The sequence below is a fragment of the Trachymyrmex septentrionalis genome, unplaced genomic scaffold, assembly GCF_001594115.1.
Source record: "Trachymyrmex septentrionalis isolate Tsep2-gDNA-1 unplaced genomic scaffold, Tsep1.0 scaffold164, whole genome shotgun sequence".
NCBI lineage: Eukaryota > Metazoa > Arthropoda > Insecta > Hymenoptera > Formicidae > Trachymyrmex > Trachymyrmex septentrionalis.
In genome coordinates, this window is record NW_017304800.1 from 166,197 (window position 1) to 184,045 (window position 17,849).

General features: G+C 31.0%; 2 protein-coding genes across 5 annotated transcripts in view; one reads left to right on the forward strand and one right to left on the reverse strand.

Annotated features, from left to right (window-relative positions):
- Positions 1 to 2,442: 2,442 nt before the first annotated feature.
- LOC108746293 (histone-lysine N-methyltransferase eggless) lies at positions 2,443 to 11,947 on the forward strand. 4 transcript variants are annotated; one of them, XM_018482966.1, is made up of 14 exons: positions 2,443 to 2,535; positions 4,200 to 4,469; positions 5,491 to 5,626; positions 5,746 to 5,886; positions 6,012 to 6,376; positions 6,498 to 6,724; positions 6,859 to 7,264; positions 7,371 to 7,601; positions 9,173 to 9,517; positions 9,738 to 9,905; positions 9,981 to 10,289; positions 10,394 to 10,686; positions 10,962 to 11,286; positions 11,606 to 11,947. In XM_018482966.1, the coding sequence occupies exons 2-14, from the start codon at positions 4,230 to 4,232 to the stop codon at positions 11,810 to 11,812; spliced, it is 3,393 nt and encodes a 1,130-aa protein (XP_018338468.1). In that variant the 5' UTR covers positions 2,443 to 2,535; positions 4,200 to 4,229; the 3' UTR covers positions 11,813 to 11,947. The 4 variants fall into 4 exon arrangements, with proteins under 4 accessions (XP_018338468.1, XP_018338469.1, XP_018338470.1 ...); XM_018482967.1 differs by lacking the exon at positions 2,443 to 2,535 and adding an exon at positions 2,694 to 2,768; XM_018482968.1 differs by lacking the exon at positions 2,443 to 2,535 and adding an exon at positions 4,844 to 5,283 and having other exon boundaries at positions 4,412 to 4,469.
- Positions 11,948 to 13,236: 1,289 nt separating this feature from the next.
- LOC108746294 (myotrophin-like) overlaps positions 13,237 to 17,849 on the reverse strand; it is a 27,725-nt gene continuing 23,112 nt past the window's right edge. Inside the window, exon 3 of the mRNA XM_018482970.1 lies at positions 13,237 to 13,997. Coding sequence (XP_018338472.1) covers positions 13,821 to 13,997 — 177 coding nt within the window. The 3' untranslated portion in view covers positions 13,237 to 13,820. The remainder of the gene's footprint in view (positions 13,998 to 17,849) is intronic.

A 17,849-nucleotide genomic window follows, 5' to 3' on the forward strand; every position in this document is an offset into this window, starting at 1 on the left:
CCAAAAAAAAAGCTATCGAAAATAATTATCGATGCGATAGATCTAAATTAAAAGATATCGAAAGTAAAAAGATCGGTGTGACAAATTAAATTTAGAAGTTTGCTTGGTTATGAAGGCTGCATTTTCTTCTCAAGGAAACTCGTAACCTTCCTTGAGAAAAAGAAGCTAATAAGATCCGTATTCATATACCTTCCTTGAAGAATAAGGATTCCTTGTTTCTTATTTCACGTTTCATAAACTTTCCTTGTAACCAAATAAGAAGCCTTATTAGCTTCTTTTTCTCAAGGAATGTTTTCTTGAGAAGAAGGTGCACTTTTCATAACCAAGCAAACCTTCTAATTTATTTTGTCACATCCGTCTTTTTACTTTCGATAGTTTTTAATTTAGATCTATCACATCAATAAATATTTTCGATAGCTTTTTTTCAGAAATAAACTGTACTAAAAGCATTTTTTCCTTCATATAATAACTATTATGGCGAAATCTACTGAAAGCACTGATGCATATTAAAGTTATACTAGTTAGTACACTAATTTAATTTTAGTATAAAAATAAAATGCAAATATCTCGAATTATGAAATACATATTTTACCTAATAGTGCAATAAAATGTATTGAGTATTTCATGATTTAATCGATTTTTATGTTTATTTATAAATATATACTTATGTTATTTTGTATACGTACGGCGGTTTTGAAGTGCATCAGTGCACACTGAGTGCGTCTATCAAATTTTCGTTATTAGTTTTATTTTTGTCCATTATTGTTGCAAAATGTTTAATTACGATTTTATTTAATCAACAATATCTTTATAATATTTATTATTCGTAATTCACGATATTAGGTTTGCATATATTGTATATTATGACATATGCTACCTTTAGTAGATTACTAAAATCCTTAAAATATTCCTTCCTTCGGGAAGGCAGACTTGAGATCAGTTTATGAAACAAGGAGGCCTTAAAGAATCGAGGAATCCTTCATGGAGGCTTCCTCCACTCTTAAAATAAGGAAGAACTATGAATACGGGTATGTGCGCAGTCTACCAAGCATGAAACACGAAACATGGGACGGTAGTATTCATAGTCCGTTTTTATTTTAAAACCATCTTAAATATAATGTCTTAAAGGGCTCAATTGTGTATTTTAAAATAAAGTAAAAATTACAAAAATTAGCAATGATTATTAGGTATTGACTAATTAAATTATGAATATTTTAGTGAAATTGTTCACTATTATAATTTTCACCTCATTTCAAAACAATCGACCCAAAATATTAGTAAACAAAAATGTTAGTATAGTCCTTAAATTGACATCTTAAGATTGACTTAAGACAGTCTTAAATGTAAGAATCAACTATAAATACTAACCTGTTCCGCGTCATGAAGTTGGTACTGAATCTTTTCTTGCACGAGGAAAGATTTTGTACCAACTTCATGACGCGAAATAGGTCGGTATTTATACTCGATTCTTAAAGACTATCTTAAGATATCGTAAGGGTCTGAGCACAAGAATTGTCATAACACTTAAGCCCATGGCACATACAAAAACATAAGGCCGTAAGATATAATCAGTAAGCGAACTGCCCAATCACGGTAGAGACTGTAAGACCAATAACGAATCCAATCTTACAATATCCTTACTGATTACGTGTTATGTATTTCTATGTGCTCCCGGCTTTACTTAGACTTAAGTTGTAGACGTGAAAGCTTGTGCGTTACTTACGTCTACAACTTAAGTCTCTAAAGGTATATTCACACAAACTTACATAGTCGTATAAACATATGCATAAAGAAAATTATCCAATTACATTTTACGAGCGTCTTTATAGGATAAATGCAATTGGATAATTTTCTTTATGCATACGCTCATGCGCTATGCAAATTTGTGTATAATAAGTAAGTGTTACGACAATTCTTGTGCTCAGACTCTAAATAAATCCGAGGACTGTTATTAACATCTTAAGACATTATATTTAAGATGGTGTAGCGGATTGCTACATATAATGGATGTCGGTAAAAGAGGAAACTCACTAAGGAGGCCAGACTCGAAGCTATTGGTCGGCCGTGACGTTTCGTCTCGGTTCCACACTAGACTCATCAGTAAGGCGATGTAGTGGGAACCTGCCTTAGACGCCCTGGAACCAGTTTAGGTGGCTATTTAAGGCTATTAGGTGCTATTTAAGGCAAGCTCGCGTGATTGAGGTGCTTTCGCGAAACCGAGCGAATCCCGTCATCTCTGGTGACGGTCATAATTGTTTTAAAATAAAAACGGACTATGAATACCGTTCCATGTTTCGCATTTCAGTTGTAAACTTTGCGGAACGAGAAGCAGAGAAACGACAGAGAGCGCTAATTTTAGAGAGAAACGCTTGCAAACTGAGCACACTATGTAATTTTTTCACCATGGTAGAAAGTTGTAAACCCATGAGCGAAGCGATTTCACAGTTTAAGTTTAACTTTTCATAGCAGAAGTAGAGCAGGTTTTTGTTTTCAGTGAAAACGCATCGAATGAGCCTAATTTCATTAAAATTGGAGGTGAGGTAGCAGTTCTAAATAAATACTAATCAAAGTACATGTAAATAGCGCTACATTAATTCTGTGTGACAGATTTCCTAACCTCAATAGTCGTCAACTATAACGTTTTGATTAAGGTTGATGGCGCCATTCCCTCACTCGAGGAACACTCCGAAGAAAAAACCTATAACGTTTAATATCTCGGTTCGCGAGGCCGCGTTTTTCTATCAGATTCTTTCGTTTTGAGTGAAAACGTATTGAATGAGTATATTTTTATTAAGATTTTAGATGGGTGAAGGGGGGGGGGGTCTAAATAATTATCGTTTTTGACTATTGCTCTGGTAAAAATTTTTCTTATAATTTTTGTACGAATTGAAATTTTATACGAATTGAAAAAAAAACTTAGAAATATTCGAAAAGTTTATATCTTCTCTCAGAATTTTTCGTACAAGTGAATTCTGAAATATTCTGATATTTTCTCATCCATAATTTTTAAAAAATATTTTAAAATTTTTCAGAAATTATAATTTTAAAAAATCCTAGAAATCTTATAATATTTTGTAATTTTAATATATATGGAAAATTCTGAGACAAGAATAGATTTTCTGTGAAGTGTTTTAATTTGTATAAAAAATGTGAGAGTTATAAAATTATATAAAAATTCTGAAAAATTATATAAAACAAGTTCTAAGAAAAATTTTCATCTGAGTGTATATAAGCTAGGCGCTGCGTTTGGAAATATCACTTGAATGTCCCTGTGTATCATCTTATCCTCATTTAACATTGGCCTAGTTTACATTGTGCACTTGATATGGGTACTAACTAGTAACTTTCTATCGAATTATCTTAATTTTAAAGTTACGTGTAAAGATTGTATATACGATATGTGTATTCAATTAATCATTTTAATACATATTGTACTAATTTAGTATATCATTCTTTAAATACATCGCTGAAATTAAAATAATTTAATAGAAAGTTACTAGTTAGTACATGTATCAAGTGCACGATGTAAGCTAGGCGATGTAAATTGAGTGAATAATAAGGATAAAATGATACACAAGGGCATTCAGGTGTTGTTTCCAAACGCAGCCCTATATTGGGTGCTTTCCATTTGATGACAAATTGACACAAGTTGACACAAGCGTCGTTCTATCCTTGTTTGTTACATTCAGAGAGTGACAAAGATAGAATGACACTTGTGTCATTAAATGGAAAGTACCCATTATGTATTAAAAATCTATACCTATCGAATATCCAGCTTTGGCTCACAACTCTTGTTACTTATTAGAATTTTAAGTTTATTATAATAATTTTTACATTTAATGTTGATTATTAAATGATGTAACTTTAAACCCAATCTTACTTTAACATTACAAAAAAGTAATGGAAAAAAAGAAACGAGTTATTTATTTTCTAAGTAATGTTAATGGTAATACATTACTTTATAATACATTACTACAAAAAGTGACAGTAAGTAAAGTAACGCGTTATTTTTATGAAGTAAATGTTCCTAATCCTGAATATATACTAATAACACTATGTACGAATATGTTATATACGTAACATTTTTATAATTTGTAATAATATGATTACCTAAGTAATTTTTGTGCATATATCATGTTATATAATTTTTTCTAATATTTTTTTTTTTAGAATCAATAAGACAAATATTTTGTTTCTAGAAATTATTCAGCTAAATAATTATCAGGAAAATGGCTCAAGCACAAAGTGCAGAAATTATTGAATTGATGTCAGATGAAGACGAGAAAAAGACAAGAAAAGCCAAATCTAAAGGGTATAATAGTAATTGCGTCAATTTTAAATGTTGCTCTGGAGTAAATATGAAAGTGGCACCTTCCTTTGCATGTGCATTCTATGGGGTTTCACTCGAGAAGAAAAAGAAACGTATAATATGTAAAGAATGTTTTGATGCGGCTTTGCAACATCAGAAGGTAATTTTTTTTTTAATATTTGTTGCATTAATAAAAAGATAAAACCAAAATTAAATAAAAAATTAGCATTTTTGAGTTAATGAAAGGAAATTAAGCCTTTAAAAAAAGAGATTAATACATTTCGGTGGAAACATGACATGTTTGCTCATTTGCTTATATGGAAAAGTGTCACAATTCTGATAAGGTGTAAAATTTACTCTAAGAACATTGTTCAAATTATGGCAGTTTTAAAAAATTATTTATAAATATTTGTATGGGAATAAGTTTCCACCTTTTCTTAATGAAAAAGATGTATTTATTTAAACAAAACAATATAAAGTGAATTCACTCAAAGTATGCTCCATCGAAAGCGACAACTTTCTCCCACCTTTCAGGCTAATAAACGGATTCCTCAAAGGAAGAAATCTGGTTTTTTTAAAGCGTTCCATTCATCAAGCCATTTTTTGATGCCTTCATAAGAATTGAATCGTTCTCCAAAAAGAATCGACTGCATGGACCGAAACAAAGGGAAATCCGAAGGAACAATGTCCAATGAATACGGCGAATGGGACAGAATTTCCGACTTCACTCCTTCCAAATATTTCTTGACCGTTTTGCAATGTGTGGCCTAGCATTGTCATGTAACAGAATCAGCTTATCGTGCCTATTGTCGAATGAGTGCCAACTACTAGGCTCAAAAGCTTGAACACTTTTCAAATATATGTATTGCCGTTTTATCAAACACATAAACAGTATTAACGACATCTCTCTAATGAGCGGAAACTTATTCCTATATCCAATATACATTATAATTGAAAGTGAAATATGGAAAAAGGTGTTAAATCTAGAAATTGTGCATATTCACTATCCTAACTAACACATTCTAATTTAGAATTCAAAAAATGTTTTATTGAAAAGTTGCTAACTTTTAAATATATCACTTATCAATATGCAGCAATATAGTATGAGAATAAATTAAATGTTAATATAATACATTAAATGTAAGATATATATCGAATAATAATTGTTATCTTGTTTATAGCAATTGGTACAAGCCTTTGTAGAAAATAGATCACTATTAGATTGTTATTTTCCGGATCATACAATGGAAGTAGAAATTTCCGATAGCGATGATTCCGATGATGAGAAGAAAAAGGAGCTAGAGAAGGATAATAACGGTACATAAGTGTCTTTAATTATTTTTAATATTTATGACATTAAAAAAAAATCAGATTTCACAATTATCAAAAATATATAAAATATATAAAATAACGAATGTTTTTACCATTTTTTGCAGAATACATCCCGGAAGATGTACTTCTAGATATCAAGGATAAATTAAATGACACATTGTCACATATTTACAAAAAGTACAATGTGGAGCAGCATGCTAAAGTTGCATGTGAAACTTTGAAACAGAGATGGCAAGACATATGCGGTAAGACGAAGAGTTTCCAATTATTAACTAGATGAAAGCATAAGATGCATGTAAAAGTACAAACTTTTTATCTCTGCTTTTATTTAGATATAAGACTTGCTTTATATCGTATTATGCATTGACAGCGGCAAATGATTCTCTTAATACCGAAATACGGGAAATAATGCGTACTGTGGATAAATTGCGTAACAACTTATACGACGACTTTAGACCGCAAATTAAAATGCTCGAAGAATTGCAAATAAACGACGAAATTACGGAGGCTGTCCATCCGCTTGTAGCAACAAAAAAAGTAACACAAGTACGTGTTCCGCCTTCTTCACTGTTGCAAGATAATCAGCTAGAAGTTTTAGCGATTGAACCATCATGTACTAAGGAAATAATAATTCCTAATTTACCACCGACTGGTCCACTTCTTAAACGCTCTCCGGAGGTAGATGATATCGTTTATGTTATGAAAAGTCCAGTTATGCCATGGATTAAAGCAAAGGTTTGTAGAATCTTCATTCATCTATATTGTATTTTATCATACAAAACATTTCCTTCGCTTGTATTTTAATTAAAAAGGAGAAGAAATCAAACAAGATTCTAATACAAAGATTCTTCTGTAGGTACTAAGTATAGTTTCAAATCCATGGAACATTCGCGTGAGACTTATCCAGAAAAAGTATAATGCAGCGATCAAAACTGTCTCTGGCAAACTGCTAGCGACAACCGAACTGAGTAAAGTTATGATTCCAGTTGGAACACGAGTTGTGGCAATATTTCATGATGTTGTTTCTAATAATTACTACAGCGGAATAATTGCTGAGACACCAAAATCTATAAATAAGTATAGGTGAGCGTTTAAAAGTTTTCTTAAATGGTTTATTTATAGGAAATAATGATAGTAAGATATACAAATTTTTCCATGTGAGAATTATGCAAATTATGTATTGTAATATTATGTTACATATTTATTATTTATTACAGATATCTCGTATTTTTTGATGATGGTTACGCTCAGTATGTCGTACATAATGACATCCTATTAGTTTGGGAGACTTCGCCGCGCATTTGGGAGGATATTCCTAGCGAATCGCGAGAGTTTGTAAAAAAATATCTGGAATCGTATCCTGAAAGACCAATGGTGAAATTGCAACCTGGTCAAATAGTTAAGACTGAATGGAATGGTAAATGGTGGCTTGCGAGAGTCGTACAGGTCGATGCGAGTTTAGTGCAAATGCATTTTGACGCCGATAAGAGAACTGAATGGATTTATCGTGGATCGACTAGATTGGGTCCTTTGTTTCTCGAGGTACGGAAAGCCACTGCGAGGCAACAACTTCAACAGTTTGGCAATGTACATACTCGACATCGTATTCCTGCTCCGTCCAACGTAAGTGAACAAAACTTTGGAAAATTAGTTTAAAGAGGAATTTTAACAGTTTTGATTAATAATATTAAAATAGTATATATCCTCTGTTTACTTGTAATTTCCATAGAAAAATAATTTACCTTACGTTGAATATACATCCAACGTGGAAGAGGATGTTACACAACATCTACAAACGGAGAAAGCAACGGTTACTACAAGTGTGGCGTCTACTACACCATCCACTGCACTGCAACAGCCGCGTGCAGTAGCTAAAAAAAGTACTGCCAAAAGGCAAAATAATATAGATACTACAACGTACAATTCTACCGTGGAAACAAAACCGTCACATAGTATCGTTGTGAGTAAATTATATTAATTAAAGGAATACTGACATAAGCGTATTATTTCAGTGAAGGAGAGGTAAAAATTTAACTTCACACAAAACTCACACGTATTAAAATAGTTATATTAAAGTTAGTCTTTAATATAAGGATCTCGCCAATTTTCTTACAAGTAACGTATGAGCCACCAATTCGGCAATAAGCGTTTAATTTTTCATCGTAAAAATTTTCAAATAAGCCATTATGTAAGCTATAAATCTTAAGCCACAAGAAATTAATCACAGTCAAATGTCTGAGAAGAATAATCGATTATACTTGGTTAATTTCTTATGGTTTGAGATTTAAAGATTACGTAATAGCTTATTGTAAAAACCCTATTATATTACAACACTCAGGCTCATTTCTAAAAGCATAGTATTGTTCTTTTATTTTGAAGGCATTAAGCTTTTTATACATAAAAAATATAAAACTTATATAAAGCAAATGCTATAAATCGATAGAAGACACCAGAAGACAATAACAAATCTGTAATTTTCCCATTTTTATATGAAATTTTACAGACTTGCAGTCTCTTATTATATATATTTTAATTCTAGAAAAAGGATTTTTTAAAAAGCAATATCACTATGTTTTGCAGTGTCCCTGATGGAAATAAATCGTTAAGATCGTGTAATATCTATGAATATGATAAATTTTAGTTATTTCAGCGATTTCGGTAATTTGTTTCCATCACGAGCATCTTAAAAAAAAAATAGATATTGTTATGTAGTTGACATTCACTTCTTTAGAGAGCGGTAGAGTGCAAGACATTTTATGGTAACAGGCAAAACGGCTTCTGCACACTGGACGCAGAAACACTTACCGCACAGTAAAATGTGACGTAGTAGTCAATAAGCTTACAGGTCCTAACATGTTCATTAGTTACCGTGTCGTATTTTGCCACGTAGCAAGCGTTTTCATTTCAGCGTCCAGCCAGTGTACAGCTCAGTTGAAGAAGCCAAAACTGCTAAAAAGCTGTCATGTCCTCTCTCAAATTTCTTTTTACGAATACATACGAAAAGTTATTACAAAAATTATGTTCGATCGATAAAAGAAATACTAGTATCGCTTTTAATAATCCTAAAAACTTATCTCATACTTTCAATAATTTTTAATTTTTTAAATGTAAGAAGATTTATGAAAAATATCTTAAATTTCTTCAGATTTTGTTAGTTAATAATTTTTTTCAAAAATTATTGTAAAATCTTATAATATTTCAGAATTCATATATGTAATATGTATAAGAAATTCGAGAAAGACGTTGCTTTCTCAGTATTTCTGAAAAATGTTTTATTTCATGCGAAAATCTGAGAAATTTTATTAAAAAATTTTATTATAAAATTATACAGACATTTTTAAAAAAATTGGGAAATCCATATATGATTAATTCTAAGAAAAATTTTTGCCAGAGAAATTGTACAATTATACAATTTCTCTCTCTCCCACCCCTCTCCTTCTCTCTCTCTCTCTCTCTCTCTCTCTCTCTGCATATATTAGCATTATAATTAATCAATATAATATTAATTTAGTGTACTGTTCATTTTTTTAGTTTTATCATACACAGAGGAAATACGAGCCGAAGAAATATGTTGCCCACAAATGTGGGCCAAAATGTATTAAGGGTATCAAGGTTTCGCATGATGACTTAAAAGGGCTTTCTCCACTCTCTATTCCACTTTTGTGCGGCTGGCATCGTCAACTTTGCAAATTCTCTAAGGGCAAGAAAGTTATATTATATCAGACACCGTGCGGCGTCAGATTGCGAAATATGGAAGAGCTACATCGTTATCTCCTCGTTACCAATAGTACATTATCTGTCGATCTATTTGATTTTGATTATTGGGTGCGCGCTTTCGCTGACTTCGTTGTAGAAAAATGTTTTATCAACATCAAGGTAAGTTGTCAAAATCAAAATATAAAAACTTATCTAATGACATAATTGATAGATTAATATGAACAAAAACTACTACTATAATAATTCTCGCAGATATTAGAATTTCATATATTGTGTGTTGTGATATATTAAAATAATATAGAAATTACAGAAAATTATATAGATATATTAAAAATATGAAAATATGACTTCATATTTAATATGATTTCATATTTAAAAGGATCTCAGTTATGGCGTGGAAAATGTGCCGATACCATGTGTAAATGACTTGGATCACACTCAGCCGGATACTATAAGATACACTACACGTCGGGAGCCAACGGAAGGTGTTTATCTAAATCTAGATCCTGCATTCTTATGTAGCTGCGATTGCGAAGACGATTGTCAGGTATAAAATCGTACAATGCCGCGCGTAATAACGTGAATTTACGCATTATTTTGCTTTACTGTAATGTACACGTAGGATAAAGAGAAATGCCAATGCTGGCAACTAACGATACAAGGGGCAACTTTGGGAGGAAAAATGCCAAACAGCGCTGTTGGTTATATTTATAAACGCTTGCCAGAACCGGTGACCACAGGAATTTACGAATGTAACTCGGGATGCAAGTGTTCCGTAAAAACATGTCTCAACAGAGTGGTACAGCATCCGCTCAGATTAAAATTGCAAGTGTTTAAAACAGGACCGCGTGGTTGGGGTATAAGATGTCTCAATGATATTCCTCATGGCGCTTTTATCTGCATTTACGCAGGAAGATTACTTACCGAACAGGTACGGAATACGGATAATGATACCAATCTCAATTCTTAAACTTGTCTATCTATTTCTATTCATTTATTATTTTATATCTGCTTTTTTTATTTTGTATTATATAGGGCGCAAACGAAGGGGGTAAAAATTATGGTGACGAGTATTTGGCAGAGTTAGATTATGTGGAGGTGGTAGAAGGTTTCAAGGAAGGTTATGAAAGTGATGTTCTCGAACCGGAAATATTAATGTCACCTACAGAAGATGATAATAAGAAAAAAACTACTGATGTAAGCGACGAGGAAGAGGATAATACAAAGGAAAGCACTAATGACTCGGACGAAGATTTTAATATTGATAGCTATGTGGCTTCTTGCAATAATGATTTATTAGAAACTACTGCGGAATCTTCGTCCATTAGGTAAGTTGTGTTCTATATTATAATACTAACTTACGAAACATACTTTATTTTATTTAAAAAATATACTTAGCGTGAAACACTATCATAATTGCACGTCTCTTAATATGAGTATATTATACATAATTACTAATTTCTTAGACTATTGTTATTGCATGAAATATTTAAGAATCTTTTTTTTATGATTATTATAACAATTATCTAGACTATATATCTAGACTATCATGTATAAATTTGTGTAAATGAAAAAAATTACTAAAAGAGCTTTATGATAACAGAAAACGTCTGAGAAAACGGAAAAGACACGAAATAGACAGTCAACCAGATGTATCTGAAGAAAACAGCGATGATGAAAGCATTACGAGAGGTTTGGAAAATACAGCAAAATCATCCACTAATGAAAATCAGGATATAATTAATATCAGTGATGACGATGATAGTAGAAATGACGTAAGAAGAGAGCCAAGTAGATTCGAACCTAATTTAGAACCAAACCAAATAGAAAGACCGACGTTCAAGTCTGTGAGAGATTATTTCGGTGAAGACGAAGCCGTTTACATTATGGATGCTAAAACGACTGGAAATATCGGCCGTTATTTGAATGTAAGTGACAAAAGATTACAAGGCATTTAATTTTCTATTTTTTTCTATCATTTAAAAAAATGATCTTTGAATTTTTCAAAAAATATTTTAAACTTCACGAAATTACTTAACATCCTTAATCATGTGACTTGATATTTTTGACATATGAAATACATACATTTATTTTAAAATATTTCATATATAAAAATCTAGAATTAGATTTTTTATGAATTATATAGATGTATCATGTTGCTAATTAGTACAATTTCTTCAATTTCAAGTTTATGAATTGTAATGTTTAATATAAATCATTCTTATACACATCAAAATTATCTTTCAGCACTCTTGCGATCCAAATGTATTTGTACAAAATGTGTTTGTCGATACACATGACGTGCGTTTTCCATGGGTGGCTTTCTTCGCGTTACAATATATAAAAGCTGGACAAGAGCTTACATGGAATTACAGTTATGACGTAGGAAGTATACCGGGCAAAGTGATCATTTGCAAATGCGGTGCAGCTAATTGTAGAGGCCGTCTTCTGTGAACTATGCATTTTATGGTAATAAATTTTGTTTTTTGTATAAATAGAATTTGTTTTCTTCAGCAAAGTCAACAATTGATATTACATAAGGCATTATCTTTATCAAAAAAAGTTTATGATACAAATGAGCAAATACACGAAGACATGAAACATATATTTATTTTAAAACATTTCATATATAAAAATCTGCGATTTCATTTTTTATGAATTCTGTAGATGTGTCATATTGTTAATTAGTATAATTTCTCCAATTTCATGTAGATATTTAAATGTAATTTTATACATGAAAAAATATATTTCTCTTTTCCTTTTTTTACTTCCTTTTTGAAATATGATATTGATTGGTTACAGAAAAAGAGAGCAGTGTTCATAACAATAATGTATTGTATTTGCTTATTTTGATTGTACATTCTTAGCATCCATTAGACACGTTATTAGCACGTTGTTAGCATTACAAACATACTACTTTTTTTATCGCAATTTATACATACATCGTTCAAAATTCAACTCAATACACAGGTATTTTTCAAGGAATATTTATAGCACTTTGTTTAAGAGTACAAGGACTCTTAGGAGTCCATCGTCGCCACAAAAATATCAAATTCAATATGGAATATGCTTTATGACATAAAAATGTATAAAAGTTTTCAGGATTTATAAATTAATAACAAACAGTATGTACCTTATAGATCAAAATATTTAGCAAAATTATATTTTGTGTGCGTGTATGTGTGTACGTGTTGTGTGTGCGTGTGTATGTGCGCGCGCACGGGTATGCACGCGCTCCATGGAAGGGTCCCGTTAGCGCATATTGCGATAGCACACATCCACTCACATCAGCCGGTAACCTTTTCTAGTAACCTTTCACTGCTTTATCAATAAGAATATTTTATTTTAAATTGGCCAGTTAGCGATGTGTGTCAGGATCCTCCCTGTGTACACGATTATTTAATGTGATTCTTTAGTAAAGTACTAAAATTTAAGATGTTTCACCAGGGTTTGCTCACCCAAAATCATTAATATCTGCATAATTTAGATAAAATATTAAAATTATATGGATATCTTAATGAAATAGTATGAAACATATAATAGTATGTGAAAATGATGAAATAAAAAGAAGTTGATTCTTGTACAATTTGTTCTTGTGACAATTTTGCATCGTCGAGTTACAATGTACACTGTAAGCGAAGTTTTATAAAGGAAAATTTGTAAAAAAGAAAGATGAAGAGAAAAGAGAAAAATTATTCCAACCTGCAATAAAATCGAGAGTTGCATCTTTATCAAAGGAAAACAAGATTAGGTTATGTTACTTGATTTTTGCCATTTCAACTCTTTTAAATATATTTCCAAAATTAATTGATCTTTTATTTTTAATTTTTGTTTACCATTACAATCGTAATTTTTTGAACTATTATTATTTTGCTTTTTAGAAAAATCTGTAGTAAGTATATGTGCAGTTATTCAAAGAAATAGTTATTCTAATCCTTATCTGTCACTAACAATAAATTATAAACGTTAAAAATTACATTTTCAACATTTTTTTTCTTTCATTTCATTGTTAATCTACTCTAGAATTTTGCACATGTCAAGTTCGCTACTTCGACTTCATTATATAAAGAAATTTGGCATTTCTATGGTAACTTGATTTACTAAAGAACCACCTTAAACTAAATTTACTTTCGTAACTTGTTTCAGCTACAAAAGAATAATATTTTATTATGATAAATCTATAACTTATATGTAGAATATATATTTAGAACCATGGAGAATTATTGCAAAAAGGACATGAGCTCTTCATTATACAATCTCTCGACATGCAGTACATTATTATAAAACAGCATCCATGTACCTATCTTTATTTAATTTAGAGTGCTTAAATATACGACATATTCTAGTCATTATAGACAAAAAATCAAAACAAAGCTGATAGAATAGTCTCTCTCTCTATAAGGAGGAACATTAACATACCAAAGTAACAAAATTAGAATACCGCATTTTGTTTGGCTTTATGCTAGTGGAGTTTCAGGAGCTGTTTTATCTCATCTTTCTCGGCTGCGTCCAGATAGCTTGTGCCATCTGGCGTTAAACCATCTGGTTTAGCGCCTTTTTCCAATAGCAATTTTACACAGTTCGTGTGTCCCTCCCATATCGCTGCCAACAACGTTGTGATTCCATGCTTATCTGTAGCCTGCAAGAAATATACTTATCTATTGCACTTAATAATAAACACGGGGTGTTCTAAAATAAAACGCTCCAGAATGTTAAAAACTAAATCCTGATAGGAAAAAATGTTTCATGGGCTTTTTACAATAAGCTATTATCTAAGCTTAAGCCTTAAGGAATTTTTAACTATATCCTAATAGCAAAATGTTAGCAATTGCGCACAAATTGACAGCAAACTCGATCAGATTTTTACAAAACCGTAGCCATCTGTGTCTTAGAACACAATCATAATCTGACAGCAGATTGTGAGCAGAAACCGAGCAAAATCTGTTATTTTCATTTAAATTAATCTGATTTTTTATAGGAAATTTTCATATACTAGTGTGACAACTGGAAACAATCAATACAGTTTTATTGCTAAAATATTATTGATTAGCTTCACATTTCAAAATACATATGAGAAAGTTATAAAATAATCAATAAAATACTCAGAGATTCAGAAAGCACATTATGAAAGAGCTTTGGAATCTCTAGATTAAAACTTAGATAATGGCTTATTATAAAAAGTCCATCAGACAAAAATTATGATTTAAAGGGGGACAAATGATAAAATTAATTTTCAAAAAAATTAATTTTTTTAAGATCACATCTTTTTTACTCTATTTTTTTTTAATTTAAATAAAATATGATTTTTTTTACATATGATTTCTCTAATTATTTTGTATGAAAGTATTAAAGTAAGTATGGACGATACGCATATCGATACGCTAAAAATTATTTGGAAATCGCCCTTTGATGTAAAAAGGGACGATTTTTTAAACAAAAAGATTGATTTAAACTAGCTTCAAATATGGTTTCCAATCGCTATTTATTTTATGATATTCTAACATTTATATTAACATAAAAAGTTAAATATTTCTTATTAACTATTAATTTTTTTATAATTATATCTAATATTTTTTAAATGCAGAGATTAATGAGATCAATCACTTAGTTTAAAGAAAATATTAATTATGCAGATATACAGGCCATTTTCCGATGTCCTTGGCCTTGACATATGTTATCAAGGTCATTACCCTGAGTGGTCTTCGATAGGTTTTAGCCGTCGCTCGTTTTTCATTAAAAAATTATTCACAAAAAAGTAAGAAAAAATAACGTCTTATTTTTGCTATATATATAATATTAAAAACTATTCCATACCCTTTCTTGCTTATAATGCTTACGTAATGGCTTTCCACTCAAGGCGACTCCCCACTTCCCCCCTCCTGCTTAGGGGCGCACGAATTTCCACGCAAAGCGAGTTTCATCTCACCTCCTCTCTATAACCCAGTACATAGAGTGTCAGAAAATTATGTAACATTTATGAGATTTTTTATTGATAATTTTTTAACGAATGGCGAGCGACGGCTAAAATTTGTTCAAGGTCACTCAGGATCATGACCTTGATATGACATATAGTATGTCGAGGTCATCGAAGTGTGGTCCGTATATCTGCAATTATTAAGAAAACATAGTTACTTAAAAAAAAATGTAATTGCATATTGTATTGCATAATTTTTTTTAATGAGTGTGTATTTTCTTTAAACTTATTGATTTGTCTCATTTTATACATAAAAATATTAAGGCATAGTTAATAAAAAATGAATATTTCATGAAATATTTAATTTTTATGTCAATATATATGTCAGAACACAGCATAACTCGAAAACTATTGATTTAGGATAATTCTACCTTAATATTTTTTTATATGCAGAATAATTAAAGGAATTGAATTATATAAAAAAATTATATCATTCCATTAAAAAAAGTTACCTCCATTTATTTAAATGGAATGATATAGTTTAATAGGTGACCTCCATGTGATCTTCAAAAGTCAATTTTTCTCGAAAATTGATTTTATCATTACTTAAGGAACAGATTTTCAAAATGCGTTTTGTTCAAAATTTGTAATTTTCAGAAAACAAAAAAGAAAGAAACTCCACACACAAGAAAATTACACACTTTACGGAAAATACCAATCAGTAGAATGTGAAATATTAAACGAAATTGCTAAACAATTGCTAAAAATATTAAACAAATGCATTTTGTTTGTCTTTAGTTAAAAAACATAATCGAAATGTCTACGTTTATTCAGCCATATACAGGGCAGGTAAAGCCGGAATTTTTGTAAGTTGTCGTTCTTGAATTCAGTAGGCAGCATTGGAGTAGAAAAGCGAAGAAAACGAACATGTCAAGGTCAACAATCAATCGAACAGTGCGCGATGATGTGCAGATAAAATCTTTTGTCTTAAAGAGCAACGTGCCCTACCCTACCATTAGTTCCACGATTTGTGGCCCCCATCTAGCCCAGACTGCAATCCCCTGAACTACTACGTTGAGGCAAAGGTAAATGTAATATTTCACAATATGAAGGCTGCTCTAAAAACATCTATTAAGAAGGTGATGACCAACATGGACAAGGAGTTGAAGCACGCATGCAGTTCATTCAAGTCTAGGCGAGCGAGTCGTGGGCGCTGATGGAGGATACATCGAATAATTTGATTAATCATATTATTTGCTGCATATGTACCAAGTTTTGTACAAATAAATTTATTTTGTCCTTGTATTTTCATGATTTTTCTTATGGATCACATTTTCTGGATTTACCTGCACGGCCCTGTAAATTAACGATGAAAAATGCTTTCTGAACATCTTAGAGTAGCTTACTGATATCTGACACATAATATGAGTTTTAACATTCAACACTACGCCATCTCTAATTAAAAAAATGAAATTTTAGACAAAACGCATTTTAAAAGTCTGCTCCTCATTTGTCTCCTTTCAAATCATATAACTTTTGTCTGAAACATTTTTGTCTACTGGGTTGAATTTTCAACACATTCTGTGTTTTGTAGATCCTATATATGTATACCTTGAATTGTATAGTTGAACCAGAAAAATTATCATCAAAGATAGAAAATTATTTCATATAATACGATTACATGACGTACTATTATGTATTTAACTGCAATACAATTATTCATTATTCTGCCTTGGTCTAAAGGTTTAGGACGCTCGTATGGAATACAAGAGATCCGGGTTCGACTCCTGACCGAGGTAATATTTTTCACAATAAATTTATTCACAATTTTTCAGCATATTAACATCTTTTTAATAGGATATCTGATTGAGCATTAAATTATTAAAATTGCTTATCAATTTAATTCGTGATATTACGTAGTTTAATTGCGTTTATAAGTCCGGAACACGAAGTAAAAAGGAGATCAAACTTAAGCGGCTAGTTACGAAAAGTTGGGCTTGATTTCTGGCTTCGGAAAAGCACTGTATGAAAGAACAAATTCGAGCGCTCCTGTCAACATAGAGGATTTAATAAATATTTTTTTTCTCATTTTCCTATAATTCTGTAAATTTGTGTATTTTCATGCGTAGAATATATTCTGAGGAGGAAAGTTGTCACTCAAGTCCTGTTTTATTTTCTTTTTAATTTTAAAGTTTTTTGATATCGGTAAATTAAAAAACGATAATTTAATGATAATTAAACACATTGAAATCAGCGCCTTATAGATCACAGTAAGATGTTGAACTACTGATTTAATATACATTCAATAAAATTGAAAGTATATAATTAATTTTTCAGACATAAATTGAGAGCCGATGAAATTATCGGATTCACACAATAAATCTGAAATTAATAAATCCCCCCAAATTCTTCCCAATCTTAAAAACTGTAATAATTTTATTGCGAAAAAATATTGCCTCGGCCGGGAGTCGAACCCGGATCTCTTGCATTCCGTGCGAGCGTCCTGAGCCTTTAGACTACCGAGACCTTAGCAACACTCTTCGCAATAATCGACATATATAGAGAGAATTACGCATT

What these genes read in the sequence shown, in the direction of transcription:
- LOC108746293 (XM_018482966.1), top strand. Translation starts at nt 4,230, where the DNA reads ATGGCTCAAGCACAAAGTGCAGAAATTATTGAATTGATGTCAGATGAA. An exon ending in GTATTCCTGCTCCGTCCAAC is followed by an intron (nt 7,265 to 7,370) that starts GTAAGTGAACAA and finishes TAATTTCCATAG; the next exon opens with AAAAATAATTTACCTTACGT. An exon ending in GCGGAATCTTCGTCCATTAG is followed by an intron (nt 10,687 to 10,961) that starts GTAAGTTGTGTT and finishes TTATGATAACAG; the next exon opens with AAAACGTCTGAGAAAACGGA.